Raw genomic sequence first — 15,984 nt, 5'->3', positions numbered from 1 at the left:
CCATAGTTGAGGTCTACCTATGATGTAAATTACAGACGCCTCTCATCTTTTTAAGTGGTGGAACTTGCACTATTGCTGACTGACTAAATACTTTTTTGCCCCACTGTATATGACAAAATGTGAGATTTTAGGAGCTTGCCCAACAACACAATTCACTGGTCATCACTATTCCATGAACCACAAGGAACCTGCGGGCTGGCAGGACATCAATAGCATGGTGAGATCCACCACTAAAGAAACGCTGGATTGAAGGCGGACTTCGCTCTACACTTATTATGTGCCACCTACATCCAGAAATTGTATCTGGTCTTCTACGTCCAAATGTCAAGTAATGTCTAGAAGTGTTGACGTTGTTTTCTTGCCATCAGTTCTTCCCGATTTTTCCAGTTGTGACTGCTCAGGATTCTCGTTGCTGTTTAGTTTTTTATCAGTAAGGCAGGAATCAGACATGCATTTTTACTGTATTTTGAGACAAGCGAGCGTGCTCGGATAAGATGTTATCTGAGCATGCTCGAGTGCTAATAGAGCATCTTCGGCTCAGGGTTTTGTTACCACACCTGTGAACAGCATAATGTGAGGGCAGATACCCTGATTCTAGCGATGTGTCACTTACTTTTACTGGTGCTGCAGATTTAGCAATGCTCAATGCTGAGCTCTGTATAACCCCGCCCACATCACTGATTGGCAGCTTTCTGTGTGCACTGAGCATACGCATAATGCTGTCAATTGGTGATGGGGAAGTGGTAGAACTACCTGGCAACAATATTACTAGTCCTCTGCGCTGAGCAGCCCAATAAGTGACGCATCGCTGGAAGAAGAGTCTCTGCCTCTACATTATGCAGCTTTCAGATTAGGTAGCAAAAATCTGGTTACAGATTCCATTTATAAATCCCTAACTACTTATGGCTGAGAACTAAACAATAAGTTACTTTTTTGTGTGACTTACATCTGTCAGCATGTAAATAGCCTATTCTAACTGCATGGAGTACTCTTCCTACTTATCCTAACTTGGTAATAATGATTATGCATTTTATTTTTGGAGTTATTTGCTTATTCTTGTATCGGGCCAATATCAAGTATTTATGGAAGTGCAAGTCTATAGTTGATTGTCGTGTTTTTGTATTTCGATTAAACGTATTATCTAATAAAACAATGCCATATCACTGTTAGGGTATAGTCAGACGTCTGTTCAAACAGGTCTGTGATCAGTCCACAATGTACGGACTGATCCCAACATGAGCATGACTGCTTCATATGTAGCTGTCACACTCGGGTTGGGAGACCCACGGCTAGTCCAGGCATTGCAGTTCCATCTCAGACCGATTTTCACGGGGGTCTGAATACACCCTTATTGTGAAAATTTAGACGCAGTTGGACTGAACATATTATAGTAGTACAATCATCTGAACCTCTGCCATAAAAAGGCAGCCGATCCGCAGTCTCCTGAACATCTTCCATAGAAACATTATGATGCAGTTGTTAATAGAGAATTGTACTATTAATAAACGTTGCTTTAATCAATAGTTCAAGCAAACATAAAAAAGTGTAATATATCTCATCAAAGAAATCTGCCTCCTTACACATTTACAAGGCACTACTCTCTCCATTTTCTGAATTTTTCAGCCACTCTGAAAGACCAGCCCCACTCAGTCTTGCTCATAGAAGAGAGATTGCCAGTTCACTGTGGTGTCAGGTTACACAGCCCATATTGCTGTATGGAGAGACTTGGGGAGACACAGAAAGATCGTGCTGAACTTTGCCCATATTACTCTACGGAGGGACTTAAGGAGACACAGAAAGATCGTGCTGAACTTTGCCCATATTACTCTATGGAGGGACTTGGGGAGACACAGAAAGATCGTGCTGAACTTTGCCCATATTACTCTACGGAGGGACTTGGGGAGACACAGAAAGATCGTGCTGAGCTTTGCCCATATTACTCTATGGAGGGACTTAGGGAGACACAGATCGTGCTGAACTTTCTATCAAGTGTTTTCATTTCACCCAGTTCTCGATTTACATCTTCACTGAACACTCCTGCTGTATATTTTCACCCATGCTGTTGCTGATGTTTTTCTCTGTGTGTGGAAAAAAATAAGATTGGAGAGATCACAGCAGCTCTTCTTCTCACACTAGAGTAAATTAAGTGATGGATCCTGAATACGGAAAACTGGTAAAAATACAGGCTACCTAATGGCCAGATATAGTGTTATCACTCATGTACACACAGGACATCGTATTCTGAAAAGTTACTTGAAAGGACATTTACTATTTAAAGGGTTAAGTGCAGAGGCGTAGCTAGGGTTTTGGTTCAGTGGGGCGAAGCTTCTGAGTGGGCCCCTAACCAGGTAACCTTCATTACAATTCGGTGACGCGCCCTAATAGTGGAGGAGAACCTCAGCAGATGACCGCACTATTACTGAAGATAATCTCTATAACGACCAACATAGATATTACCGCCATATGGTTAGTGGTAGATACCAGTCCTTCAGAACATATAAGAGATCACAGTACAGATAATGACTTACCGCTGATGTTCTCTGATGGAATGGTTCACTTTTCTCGTCTTTTCCATCTGGCACAGACCGACATGACAACTTCTTTCAGCCAGGACTCGGCTGCAGAGAATACAACAAAGACACATTTCACTTCTCATATTCCAGCCCCATCACCATCTATTCCCAACCTGCACAAACTCCTCATCCTGCTGATATCCCAATACTGAGCCGCTGCTGCCCTATGTGTCCCTATTACTGCACCTGATACCCCAATACTGAGCCGCTGCTGCCGTATGTGTCCCTATTACTGCACCTGATACCCCAATACTGAGCCGCTGCTGCCGTGTGTGTCCCTACTACTGCTGTGCGGTTCACTGTGCCTTATAAATTCTAAAGCAACTCTCTATAATATAGTAATGCCAGGTGCGAGTGCCCTAGAAAACCGTGCCCACATTTTTCTCCCTAGAAAGCAATATTGCCATGTGTGCCCCTTTGATAGTCACAGTAACGTGAGATCCCCTATAACAAGAAGTGCCCGCTTTACATTTAATAATGTCCCGAGTCTGCCCCCCTGTACAGCTCCCCTATACAGTATAATGCCCCCTCACTGTATAGTACCATCCACACAGTACACTGACCCCTTAGTAGCCTCCAACACTGTATGATGGCCCCTTCACTGTAATCTCCACACTGTATGATGACCCACTAGATAGCCTCCATATAGTATAATTATTATTATTATTTATTTATATAGCACCATTGATTCCATGGTGCTGTACATGAGTAGGGTTTACATACAAGTTACAAATATCACATACAGTAAACAAACTAACAATGACGGACTGATACAGAGGGGCGAGGACCCTGCCCTTGCGGGCTTACATTCTACAGGATTATGGGGAAGGAGACAGTAGGTTGAGGGTTGCAGGAGCTCCGGTGTTGGTGAGGCGGTAGCTCCGGTGTTGGTGAGGCTGTAGCTTCGATAGTGATGAGGCAGCAGCGGTGTCGGTGCAGGCTGTAGGCTTTCCTGAAGAGATGAGTTTTCAGGTTCCGTCTGAAGGATCCGACTGTGGTTGATAGTCGGACGTGTTGGGGCAGAGAGTTCCAGAGGATGGGGGATATTCGGGAGAAGTCTTGGAGGCGATTGGATGAGGAGCGAATAAGTGTGGAGGAGAGAAGGAGGTCTTGGGAGGACCGGAGATCATGTGAGGGAAGATATCGAGAGATTAGTTCAGAGATATATGGAGGAGACAGGTTGTGGATGGCTTTGTAGGTCAGTATTAGCAATTTGAACTGGATACGCTGAGGGAATGGGAGCCAGTGATGAGATTTGCAGAGGGGGGAAGCGGAGGAGTAGCGAGGAGAGAGATGGATTAGTCGGGCAGCAGAGTTAAGGATGGACTGGAGAGGTGCAAGGGTGTTAGCAGGGAGGCCACAGAAAAGTATGTTGCAGTAGTCAAGGCGGGAAATGATGAGGGCGTGCACAAGCATTTTAGTAGATTGGGGGTTGAGGAAAGGACGGATCCTGGAGATATTTTTGAGCTGGAGGCGACAGGAGATGGAAAGAGCTTGGATGTGTGGTTTGAAGGACAGGGCAGAGTCGAAGGTTACTCCGAGGCAGCGGACTTCGGGTACAGGGGAAAGCATGATGTCATTGACTGCGATAGATAGGTCAGGTAAGGAACATATGTGGGATAGAGGAAAGATGATGAGTTCAGATTTGTCCACATTGAGTTTGAGGAAGCGAGAGGAGAAGAAGGAGGATATGGCTGATAGGCACTCTGGGATTCTGGACAGCAGAGCGGTGACGTCTGGGCCAGAGAGGTAGATCTGAGTGTCATCAGCATAGAGGTGGTACTGGAATCCATGGGACTTTATGAGTTGTCCCAAGCCAAGTGTATAGATTGAGAAGAGTAGGGGTCCTAGAACAGAGCCTTGGGGGACTCCAACAGAGAGAGGGTGGGATGAGGAGGTAGTATGGGAGTGGGAGACGCTGAATGTGCGGTTGGAAAGGTACGAGGCGATCCAGGATAGGGTGAGGTCTTTGATGCCAAAGGAGGAGAGCATCTGCAGTAGGAGGCAGTGGTCAACTGTGTCGAAAGCAGAGGACAGGTCTAGAAGGAGGAGTACAGAGTATTGTCCAGTAGCTTTGGCGGTAAGTAGGTCGTTAGTGATTTTGGTCAGGGCAGTCTCAGTTGAGTGATGGGGGCGGAAACCAGATTGTAGATTGTCGTACAACAAGTTAGATGAGAGGTGGGAGGAGAGTTCAGCATGGACGTGCTGCTCCAGGAGTTTGGAAGCAAATGGGAGCAGCGATATTGGGCGATAGCTGGACATAGCAGTTGGATCGAGGGTTGGCTTTTTAAGGATAGGCGTGATTGTGGCATGTTTGAACGCAGAGGGGAAGGTGCCAGAATTTAGTGATAGGTTGAAGAGGTGGGTTAGGGATGGGATAAGTGTGGTGGTGAGGTTGGGGAGGAGGTGGGATGGGATGGGGTCGAGCGCACAGGTGGTGAGGTGGGATTTGGAGAAAAGATAATTAAGTCCCCCTTCAGTGATGTTGGATAGGGAGGTTATGGGGTTTGGGCATTGGTCTGGTATACAAAGGGGTTGTGGTGGTTGAACAATAAAGACTTGCCTTGTCTGGTCGATCTTATTTTTAAAGTGTGTGGCAAAGTCCTCAGCAGAGATGAGGGAGGTTGGAGGGGGCAGTGGGGGGCGGAGGAGGGAGTTAAATGTTTTGAATAACTGTTTGGGGTTGTGGGATAGGGAAGATACGAGGGTTGTGAAGTAGGCCTGTTTAGCAGAGGTGAGTGCAGATTTAAAAGCGAGTGTTGCTTGTTTGAATACAGTGAAGTCGTCTTGCGAGTGTGTTTTCTCCGCAACCCTGGACACTTGCCTTAGCTTTTTGGTGGTGTTATTATGCCAAGGTTGTCTATTGATACGTCGCGCTCTGCCATGGACGAGAGGGGCAACCGTGTCAATAGCTGATGCGAGAGTGGCATTGTAGAAAGCAGCGGCACTGTCTGTGTCGTGGAGTGAGGATATGGATGCCAGTGGTAGGATGGAGTCAGAGAGTGTGTGGGTGTCTAGGTGTGCAAGGTTTCTGCGTGGGTGCGCATGTTGCTGGATATGGATGATTGGTGAGGAGGACAGGGATGAGAAGGTGAGCAGATGGTGGTCGGATAGAGGGAGAGGGGAGGTGGTGAAGTTAGATAGAGAGCAGAGACGGGTGAATACCAGGTCTAGTGTATGCCCATCCGTGTGGGTGGCTGCGGAGGACCACTGAGTAAGTCCAAAGGATGAGGTAAGGGACAGAAGTTTGGAGGCTGTTGACTGAAGAGTATCAATGGGGATGTTGAAGTCACCCATGATGATGGTGGGAGTGTCAGCAGAGAGAAAGTGAAGAAGCCAGGTGGAGAATTGGTCAATAAAGGCAGTGGCCGGGCCCGGAGGTCGGTATATGACGGTCACTTGGAGGTTGGAGGGAGAGTAGATGCGGACAGAATGGACTTCAAAAGAGGGGAGGATAAGGGAGGGAAGAGGTGGGATTGGGTTAAAGGTGCAGTTTGAAGAAAGGAGAAGACCCACTCCTCCACCATGTTTGTTGCCGGGTCGAGGGGTGTGGGTGAAGTGGAGGCCTCCGTAACACAGCGCAGCAGGGGAGGCGGTGTCAGAGGGTGTTAGCCATGTTTCTGTGAAGCCAAGGAAGGCAAGATTGCGGGAGAGAAAAAGGTCGTGAATCACATGAAGCTTATTGCAGATTGAGCGGGCATTCCAGAGTGCTCCAGAGAGAGGGAGCAGGGGGGTGGGCGTCAGGGGCACGGGTTTTATGTTGGAAAGATTGCGGAAGTTCATGTTGGATAGGGAGTGATAGGAGGGAGTAGTAATGGGAGGTATGAGATGTGGTGGTCCAGGGATGGGAGATATGTCTCCAGCAGTGAGGAGAAGGAGAGAGAGAGAGAGCAGGTGGGAGAAAGAGAGTGGCCGACTTGTTTTATGTGTTTGTTGGACAGATTTGAGGTTGAGGAGCAGGTCAGCAGGGGAGGACAGGTGGGGAGGTAAGAGGGAAGGGGAGATGATTATTAGGTTAGAGAGTGCTGGGATTTGTGATAGCGAAGGAGAGAGAGGACTAGTGGAGCAGACACTGTAGGGGCATAGGTAAACACGGCGAAGAAGTAAGATGGGTTAATAGAAAAGCTTGATCCAAGTAATAAGAAGTGCTTACTCAGAAGACGCACCCAGAAGAAACCGAACATAGAGTGGGGTCCTGACTCCTGCCGTGACTAACTGCCGTTGAAATAACTGCGGCGTCTGTATGCTTAGCTGCCGTGATGCTTTGCTGCAGGGATGCGCGTGCCTGACCCCACACGCGTGCACCCCTTAAGATGCTACTAAATTTATAGGACTGACTAAAGGATCAGGTGAGAGGGATTGTGGGTCCTTATTTGGGAAAAAATAGCAATTGGCCAACACCCCGGGGGAGGTTACAAGATCAAAGGCACTAGACCTGGCTGCTAACATATGCTCTAACACCTTGAACACAATAATATCTCCTGTGACTCCAGCATGGATGGACAGCAGTAAGGGTACCGTCACACTATACGATTTACCTATGATCACGACCAGCGATACGACCTGGCCGTGATCGTAGGTAAGTCGTAGTGTGGTCGCTGGGGAGCTGTCACACAGACAGCTCTCCAGCGACCAACGATCCCGAGGTCCCCGGGTAACCAGGGTAAACATCGGGTTACTAAGCGCAGGACCGCGCTTAGTAACCCGATGTTTACCCTGGTTACCAGCGTAAAAAAAACCAAACAGTACATACTTACATTCCGGTGTCTGTCCCTTGCCGTCTGCTTCCCGCACTCACTGACTGCCGGCCGTAAAGTGAAAGCACAGCACAGCGGTGACGTCACCGCTCTGCTCTGCTTTCACTTTACGGCCGGCAGTCAGTGAGTGCGGGAAGCAGACGGCAAGGGACCTGACGGACACCGGAATGTAAGTATGTACTGTTTGTTTGTTTTTTACATTTACGCTGGTAACCAGGGTAAATATCGGGTTACTAAGCGCAGCCCTGCGCTTAGTAACCCGATGTTTACCCTGGTTACAAGCGAACGCATCGCTAGATCGGTGTCACACACACCGATCTAGCGATGACAGCGGGAGATCCAGCGACGAAAGAAAGTTCCAAACAATCTGCTACGACGTACGATTCGCAGCAGGATCCCTGATCGCTGCTTCGTGTCAGACACAGCGATATCGTATGTATATCGCTGGAACGTCACGAATCGTACCGTCGTAGCGATTGAAATGGCACTGTGTGACGGTACCCTAAGTAATACAATGCAACAAATGCATTTAGCATACATTCAACAGGCACATTAAAGGGGAAGGTGCAGGATTAGAGGCGGATAATGCACCAGATCATCCTATATATAGTATAATGCACTTCCCATAGGCCTACTTTATAGCACAAGGCAGCACCCATAGGCAGACTCTATAGCACAAGACAGCAACCCCATAGGCAGACCCTGTAGTATAAGGCAGCCCCCTATAGGTAGACTCTAGTAAAAGGCAGCACCCCATAGGCAGACTCTAAAAAAAGGCATCACCCCATAGGCAGATCCTGAAGTATAAGGCAGCCCCCCTATAGGCAGATCCTGAAGTATAAGGCAGCCCCTCTATAGGCAGATCCTGAAGTATAAGGCGGAACCCATAAAAAAATAAATAAATACTCACCTCTCTTCCTCCTTGTTCCAGTGGTGCTCCGATCTCCCGCTCATCTTCTGATAGCAGGCGCCCGGGTGGTGACGTCATCGCGCCCACTGTCAGCGTCAGTGACGTCAGATGCTGACAGGGGGATGATGGGAGAAGGAGTGCAGCAGCGCTCCTTCCCTCATCAGTGCGGTGACGGGCGGAGGGCCCATTACTGGCACCGGGCCCCCATCCCCGGCCTGCTCAGGGGCCCCATAGCGGGTGGCAGAGCAGGGAGATTGATTCTCCCTGCTCTGCCGCAGAAGGTAACTGTATCGGCGCGCTGCCCCCTCTGAGCATCGGGCCCGGGGCTATTGCCCCCTCTGCCCCCCCGGTAGCTACGCTACTGGTTCAATGCAAGGTAATTAGATGCCAACTGCACTAAAGCAAGGCTAGACAAAACCTAGGGACCAAGTAACCCGAGTGCCTAGAAATTGTCTATTAAATGTAATAAGAATAAAAAAAAGCTAATTATCAACTAAGCCAGCATGGTGTAAAATGCAAAATAAAATCAAACAAACCTAGCTCTGCCTGGGTCCCCTGTGGATCATCCAGTTTCCTCCGTTGATCAGAGGAGCATGCAGTCACTGCAGCCAATCACTGACCGCAGTGGTGACCAGTGCGTCATCAGCACTGTTGCCAGTTATTGGCTGCATCGCTCATATATATGTATGATCGGAAGCAGAGGAGCGCTAATGTTTCCATATCTTGATTATGGACAGGTTGCAATCAGACAGAAACAGGTGGAATTATATAGTTGTAAATTGTATAACTTTTAAAATTAAAAAAATAATTCTGTTCTGGAACTTTAATTCCCCTTGGAAGCATTTTACCTCGTGATACTTATTTGTGTGACTTTTACAGTCAGGATTATAACTTTAACCCCTTCCCGACCCATGACGCCACGTAGGCGTCATGAAAGTCGGTGCCAATCCGACCCATGACGCCTATGTGGCGTCATGGAAAGATCGCGTCCCTGCAGGCCGAGTGAAAGGGTTAACTCCCATTTCACCCGATCTGCAGGGACAGAGGGAGTGGTAGTTTAGCCCAGGGGGGGGTGGCTTCACCCCCTCGTGGCTACGATCGCTCTGATTGGCTGTTGAAAGTGAAACTGCCAATCAGAGCGATTTGTAAGATTTCACCTATTATAACTGGTGAAATATTACAATCCAGCCATGGCCGATGCTGAAATATCATCGGCCATGGCTGGAAATACTAATGTGCCCCCACCCCACCCCACCGATCGCCCCCCCAGCCCCCCGATCTGGCCGGTACACTGCTCCGGCTCCCCTCCGTCCAGTGCTCCGCTCCCCCCCGTGCTCTTGTCCGCTCCCCCCGTGCTCCAATCACCCCCCCGTGCTCCAATCACCCCCCCTGCACTCCGATCCACCCCCCCGGTGCTCCGTTCCACCCCCCCCCCCCGTGCTCCATTCCAGCCCCCCCGTGCTCCGTTCCACGCCCCCCGTGCTCCGTTCCACCCCTCCCGCGCTCCGATTCCCCCCCCCCGTGCTCCGATTCCCCCCCCCCCCGTGCTCCCCCCCCACCCCATCATACTTACCGATCCAGCCGGGGTCCCGTCCGTCTTCTCCCTGGGCGCCGCCATCTTCCAAAATGGCGGGCGCATGCGCAGTGCGCCCGCCGAATCTGCCGGCCGGCAGATTAGTTCCAAAGTGCATTTTGATCACTGAGATATAATCTATCTCAGTGATCAAAATAAAAAAAATAATAAATGACCCCCCCCCCCCTTTGTCACCCCCATAGGTAGGGACAATAAAAAAATAAAGAAATTTTTTTTTTCCACTAATGTTAGAATAGGGGTAGGGGTAGGGTTAGGGTTACGGGTAGGGGTAGGGTTAGGGCTAGGGTTAGGGCTAGGGTTAGGGTTAGGGTTTCGGTATGTGCACACGTATTCTGGTCCTCTGCGGATTTTGCTAAATCGCTGCGGATTTATGGCGGATTTACCGCGTTTTTTTCTCCGCATTTCACTGCGGTTTTACAACTGCGATTTTCTATTGGAGCAGTTGTAAAACCGCTGCGGAATCCGCACAAAGAAGTGACATGCTGCGGAATGTAAACCGCTGCGTTTCCGTGCAGTTTTTCCGCAGCATGTGTACAGCGATTTTTGTTTCCCATAGGTTTACATTGAACTGTAAACTCATGGGAAACTGCTGCGGATCCGCAGCGTTTTCCGCAGCGTGTGCACATACCTTTAGAATTAGGCTATGTGCACACGGTGCGGATTTGGCTGCGGATTCGCAGCAGTGTTCCATCAGGTTTACAATACCATGTAAACATATGAAAAACCAAATCCGCTGTGCCCATGCTGCGGAAAATACAGCGCGGAAACGCTGCGTTGTATTTTCCGCAGCATGTCAATTCTTTGTGCGGATTCCGCAGCGTTTTACACCTGTTCCTCAATAGGAATCCGCAGGTGAAATCCGCACAAAAAACACTGGAAATCCGCGGAAAATCCGCAGGTAAAACGCAGTGCCTTTTACCCGCGGATTTTTCAAAAATGGTGCGGAAATATCTCACACGAATCCGCAACGTGGGCACATAGCGTTAGGGTTGGAATTAGGGTTGTGGTTAGGGTTAGGGGTGTGTTGGGGTTAGGGTTGTGGTTAGGGGTGTGTTGGGGTTAGGGTTGTGATTAGGGTTATGGCTACAGTTGGGATTAGGGTTAGGGGTGTGGGGGGGGTTAGTGTTGGAGTTAGAATTGAGGGGTTACCACTGTTTAGGCACATCAGGGGTCTCCAAACGCAACATGGCGCCACCATTGATTCCAGCCAATCTCGTATTCAAAAAGTCAAATGGTGCTCCCTCACTTCCGAGCCCCGACGTGTGCCCAAACAGTGGTTTACCCCCACATATGGGGTACCAGCATACTCAAGACAAACTGTGCAACAATTACTGGGGTCCAATTTCTCCTGTTACCCTTGTGAATCTAAAAAAATGCTTGCTAAAACATAATTTTTGAGGAAAGAAAAATGATTTTTTTGTTTTCACGGCCCTGCGTAGTAAACGTCTGTGAAGCACTTGGGGGTTCAAAGTGCTCACCACATATCTAGATAAGTTCCTTGGGGGGTCTAGTTTCTAAAATGGGGTCACTTGTGGGGGTTTCTACTGTTTAGGCACACCAGGGGCTCTGGAAACGCAACGTGACACCCGTAGACCATTCCATCAAAGTCTGCATTTCAAAAGTCACTACTTCCCTTCTGAGCCCCGACGTGTGCCCAAACAGTGGTTTACCCCCACATATGGGGTATCAGCGTACTCAGGAGAAACTGGACAACAACTTTTGGGGTCCAATTTCTTCTGTAACCCTTGGGAAAATAAAAAATTCTGGGCTAAATAATTATTTTTGAGGAAAGAAAACGTATTTATTATTTTCACGGCTCTGCATTATAAACTTCTATGAAGCACTTGGGGGTTCAAAGTGCTCACCACACATCTAGATAAGTTCCTTTGGGGGTCTAGTTTCCAAAATGGGGTCACTTGTGGGGGGTTTCTACTGTTAAGCCACATCAGGGGCTCTGCAAACGCAACGTGACGCCCACAGAGCATTCCATCAAAGTCTGCATTTCAAAACGTCACTACTTCACTTCCGAGCCCCGGCATGTGCCCAAACAGTGATTTACCCCCACATATGGGGTATCAGCGTACTCAGGAGAAATTGGACAACAACTTTTGGGGTCAAATTTCTCCTGTTACCCTTGGGAAAATAAAAAATTGCAGGCTAAAAGATCATTTTTGAGAAAATAATTTTTTTTTTTTATTTTCATGGCTCTGCGTTATAAACTTCTGTGAAGCACTTGGGGGTTCAAAGTCCTCACCACACATCTAGATTAGTTCCTTTGGGGGTCTAGTTTCCAAAATGGTGTCATTTCTGGGGGATCTCCAATGTTTAGGCACACAGGGGCTCTCCAAACGTGACATGGTGTCCGCTAATGATTGGAGCTAATTTTCCATTTAAAAAGCCAAATGGCGTGCCATCCCTTCCGAGCCCTGCCGTGCGCCCAAACAGTGGTTTACCCCCACATATGGGGTATCAGCATGCTCAGGACAAACTGGACAACAATATTTGGGGTCCAATTTCTCCTATTATCCTTGGCAAAATAGGAAATTCCAGGCTAAAAAATCATTTTTGAGGAAAGAAAAATTATTTTTTATTTTCATGGCTCTGCGTTATAAACTTCTGTGAAGCACCTGGGGGTTTAAAGTGCTCAATATGCATCTAGATAAGTTCCTTGGGGGGTCTAGTTTCCAAAATGGGGTCACTTGTGGGGGAGCTCCAATGTTTAGGCACACAGGGGCTCTCCAAACGCGACATGGTGTCCGCTAACAATTGGAGCTAATTTTCCATTCAAAAAGTCAAATGGCGCGCCTTCCCTTCCGAGCCCTGCCGAGTGCCCAAACAGTGGTTTACCCCCACATATGAGGTATCGACGTACTCGGGAGAAATTGCCCAACAAATTTTATGATCCATTTTATCCTACTGCCCATGTGAAAATGAAAAAATTGAGGCGAAAAGAATTTTTTTGTTTAAAAAAAGTACTTTTTCATTTTTACAGATCAATTTGTGAAGCACCTGAGGGTTTAAAGTGCTCACTAGGCATCTAAATAAGTTCCTTGGGGGGTCTAGTTTCCAAAATGGGGTCACTTGTGGGGGAGCGCCAATGTTTAGGCACACAGGAGCTATCCAAACGCGACATGGTGTCCGCTAACGATGGAAATAATTTTTCATTCAAAAAGTCAAATGGCGCTCCTTCCCTTCCGAGCCTTACCATGTGCCCAAACAGTGGTTTACCCCCACATATGAGGTATCAGTGTACTCAGGAGAAATTGCCCAACACATTTTAGGATCCATTTTATCCTGTTGCCCATATGAAAATGAAAAAATTGAGGCTAAAAGAATTTTTTTTGTGAAAAAAAAGTACTTTTTCATTTTTACGGATCAATTTGTGAAGCACCTGGGGGTTCAAAGTGCTCACTATGCATCTAGATAAGTTCCTTGGGATGTCTAGTTTCCAAAATGGGGTCACTTGTGGGGGAGCTCCAATTTTTAGGCACACGGGGGCTCTCCAAACGTGACATGGTGTCCGCTAAAGAGTGGAGCCAATTTTTGATTCAAAAAGTCAAATGGCGCTCCTTCCCTTCTAAGCCCTGCCGTGCGCCCAAACAGTGGTTTACCCCCACATATGAGGTATCAGCGTACTCAGGACAAATTGGACAACAACTTTCGTGGTTCAGTTTCTCCTTTTACCATTGGGAAAATAAAAAAATTGTTGCTAAAAGATAATTTTTGTGACTAAAAAGTTAAATGTTCATTTTTTCCTTCCATGTTGCTTCTGCTGCTGTGAAGCACCTGAAGGGTTAATAAACTTCTTGAATGTGGTTTTGAGTACCTTGAGGGGTGCAGTTTTTAGAATGGTGTCACTTTTGGGTATTTTCAGCCATATAGACCCCTCAAACTGACTTCAAATGTGAGGTGGTCCCTAAAAAAAATGGTTTTGTAAATTTCGTTGTAAAAATGACAAATCGCTGGTCAAATTTTAACCCTTATAACTTCCTAACAAAAAAAAATTTTGTTTCCAAAATTGTGCTGATGTAAAGTAAACATGTGGGAAATGTTATTTATTAACTATTTTGTGTCACATATCTGTCTGGTTTAACAGAATAAAAATTCAAAATGTGAAAATTGCGAAATTTTCAAAATTTTCGCCAAATTTCCGTTTTTATCACAAATAAACGCAGAATTTATTGACCTAAATTTACCACTAACATGAAGCCCAATATGTCACGAAAAAACAATCTCAGAACCGCTAGGATCCGTTGAAGCGTTCCTGAGTTATTACCTCATAAAGGGACACTGGTCAGAATTGCAAAAAACGGCAAGGTCTTTAAGGTCAAAATAGGCTGGGTCATGAAGGGGTTAATATTAATTCTAGTTTCTTTTTTCACCTGTAGGAAGATATGGATGTCAGACTCTCAATCCAAGAAGCCTTGTCAATGATGGTGGGGGCTTACACAAACTTAGAAGGCGCTCAACTGACCCTCATGGAAGCTCTTGTTGGATCATACTTAGTAAAGGTAAAATGATACATTTTAATTAACCCATATTAACCCCTTTCTGCCAGCTGACAGAATAGTGCATCAGCTGGCAGACTCCCCCGCTTTGAGGTGGGCTCCGGTGGTGAGCCCACCTGAAAGTCTCAACATGTCAGCTGTTTTGAACAGCAGACATGTGCCCGCAATAGGCGCCAGCGGAATCGCGATCCGCTCGCGCCTATTAACTAGTTAAATTCCGCTGTGAAACAGACAGCTGCATTTAACAAGTGCTTACAGTCACCGGGCCGGAAATACGCGCACCGCTGACCCCTGTTACGTGATCGGGGGTCATAGGTGCGTTGCCATCACAACCAGATGTCTCCTTGAGACCTCTATGGTTGTTGATGACAGATTGCTAAGAGTGCCACCCTGTGGACTGCGCTCATAGCAGTGCTGTAATTCAGCTACACAGGAGCGATCTGTGTATCACCTCTATCTAGCAGAGCCGATCCAGTTGTGCCAGGTTTTAGTCTCCCATGGAGGCTATTGAAGCATGGCAAAAGTAAAAAGAAATGTGTTTAAAAATATTTAAAAAAAAGTTCAAATCACCCCCCTTTTGCTCCATTCAAAATAAAACAATAATAATAAATCAAACATACACCTATTTGGTATCAGATTTTCCCGATCTAAAAGGCATAGCGATTAAAAAAGAAAATCAAAACCCCAGAATTACGTTTTTTGCTCGCCGCGAAATTGCATTAAAATGCAATGACAGGCGATCAAAAGAACGTATCTGCGGAAAAGTGGTATCTTTAAAAACGGCAGCTCGGTATGCCCTCACTCAACCCGAGATCACAAAAAATGGAGACGCTACAGGTATTGGAAAATGGCACTTTTTTTTTTTTTTTTTAAAGCAAAGTTTGGAATTTTTTTTCACCACTTAGATAAGAGAACCTAGACATGTTTGGTGTCTATGAACTCGTAATTACTTGGAGAATCATAATGGTAGGTGAGTTTTAGCATTTAGTGAACCTAGCAATAAAGCCAAACAAACAACAAGTGTGGGGTTGCACTTTTTTTTGCAATTTCATTGTATTCGGAATTTTTTTCCCATTTTCCAGTACACCACATGGTAAAACCAATGACGTCGTTCAAAAGTACATTTTGTCCTGCAAAAAACAAGCCCTGACATGGCCATATTGATTGAAAAATAAAAAAGTTATGGCTCTTGGAAGGAGGGGAGCGAAAAACGAAAACGCAAAACCCCAAAAAAAGCTCCAGGGGTTAAACGGGTTGTCCAGTGAAGAGAACGCTTAGCTACAAGATATGTTGTAACTAATAGATGGGTGGGGGTCCGACTGCTGGGGTCTTCACCATTCAACTTTTATTTCCTTTACCCCCATTTAGAATGGAGCGGCTGTGCGCATGGCCGATCCCCGCTTTTGTCATTCTTTATGGTGCTGCTGTAAAAAGCCAAATGCAGTACTCCGTAGGGAATTAGTGCAGCTGCCGGTCAATCATGTGCTCTGCTGACCCATGTAAATTGAGATAACAGTGGTAAGTGTCCTGTTCTGATGATTGTTGCCAGTCCCAGCAGTTCACCTTCCAAGGATCTATAAGTTATGACAACCCTTTTCAGTGATTGCGCACTGCCATGAGAAATTTCACTATCAAATTTGTC

The 15,984-nt window shown here is 46.7% G+C and overlaps 1 protein-coding gene across 2 annotated transcripts in view; it reads left to right on the top strand.

Annotated features, from left to right (window-relative positions):
• The window catches only part of ECPAS (Ecm29 proteasome adaptor and scaffold), a 290,433-nt gene that overhangs the window by 71,376 nt on the left and 203,073 nt on the right, over positions 1-15,984 (top strand). For both annotated transcript variants that reach the window (XM_069766926.1, XM_069766915.1), the window contains exon 14: positions 14,223-14,345. In XM_069766926.1, the coding sequence (XP_069623027.1) occupies positions 14,223-14,345 (123 nt within the window). The remainder of the gene's footprint in view (positions 1-14,222; positions 14,346-15,984) is intronic.

The sequence above is a fragment of the Ranitomeya imitator genome, chromosome 1, assembly GCF_032444005.1.
Source record: "Ranitomeya imitator isolate aRanImi1 chromosome 1, aRanImi1.pri, whole genome shotgun sequence".
Classification (NCBI taxonomy): Eukaryota; Metazoa; Chordata; class Amphibia; order Anura; family Dendrobatidae; genus Ranitomeya; species Ranitomeya imitator.
The sequence above is the reverse complement of the archived record's forward strand: the minus strand, read 5'-3'. Positions and strand labels throughout refer to the sequence as shown.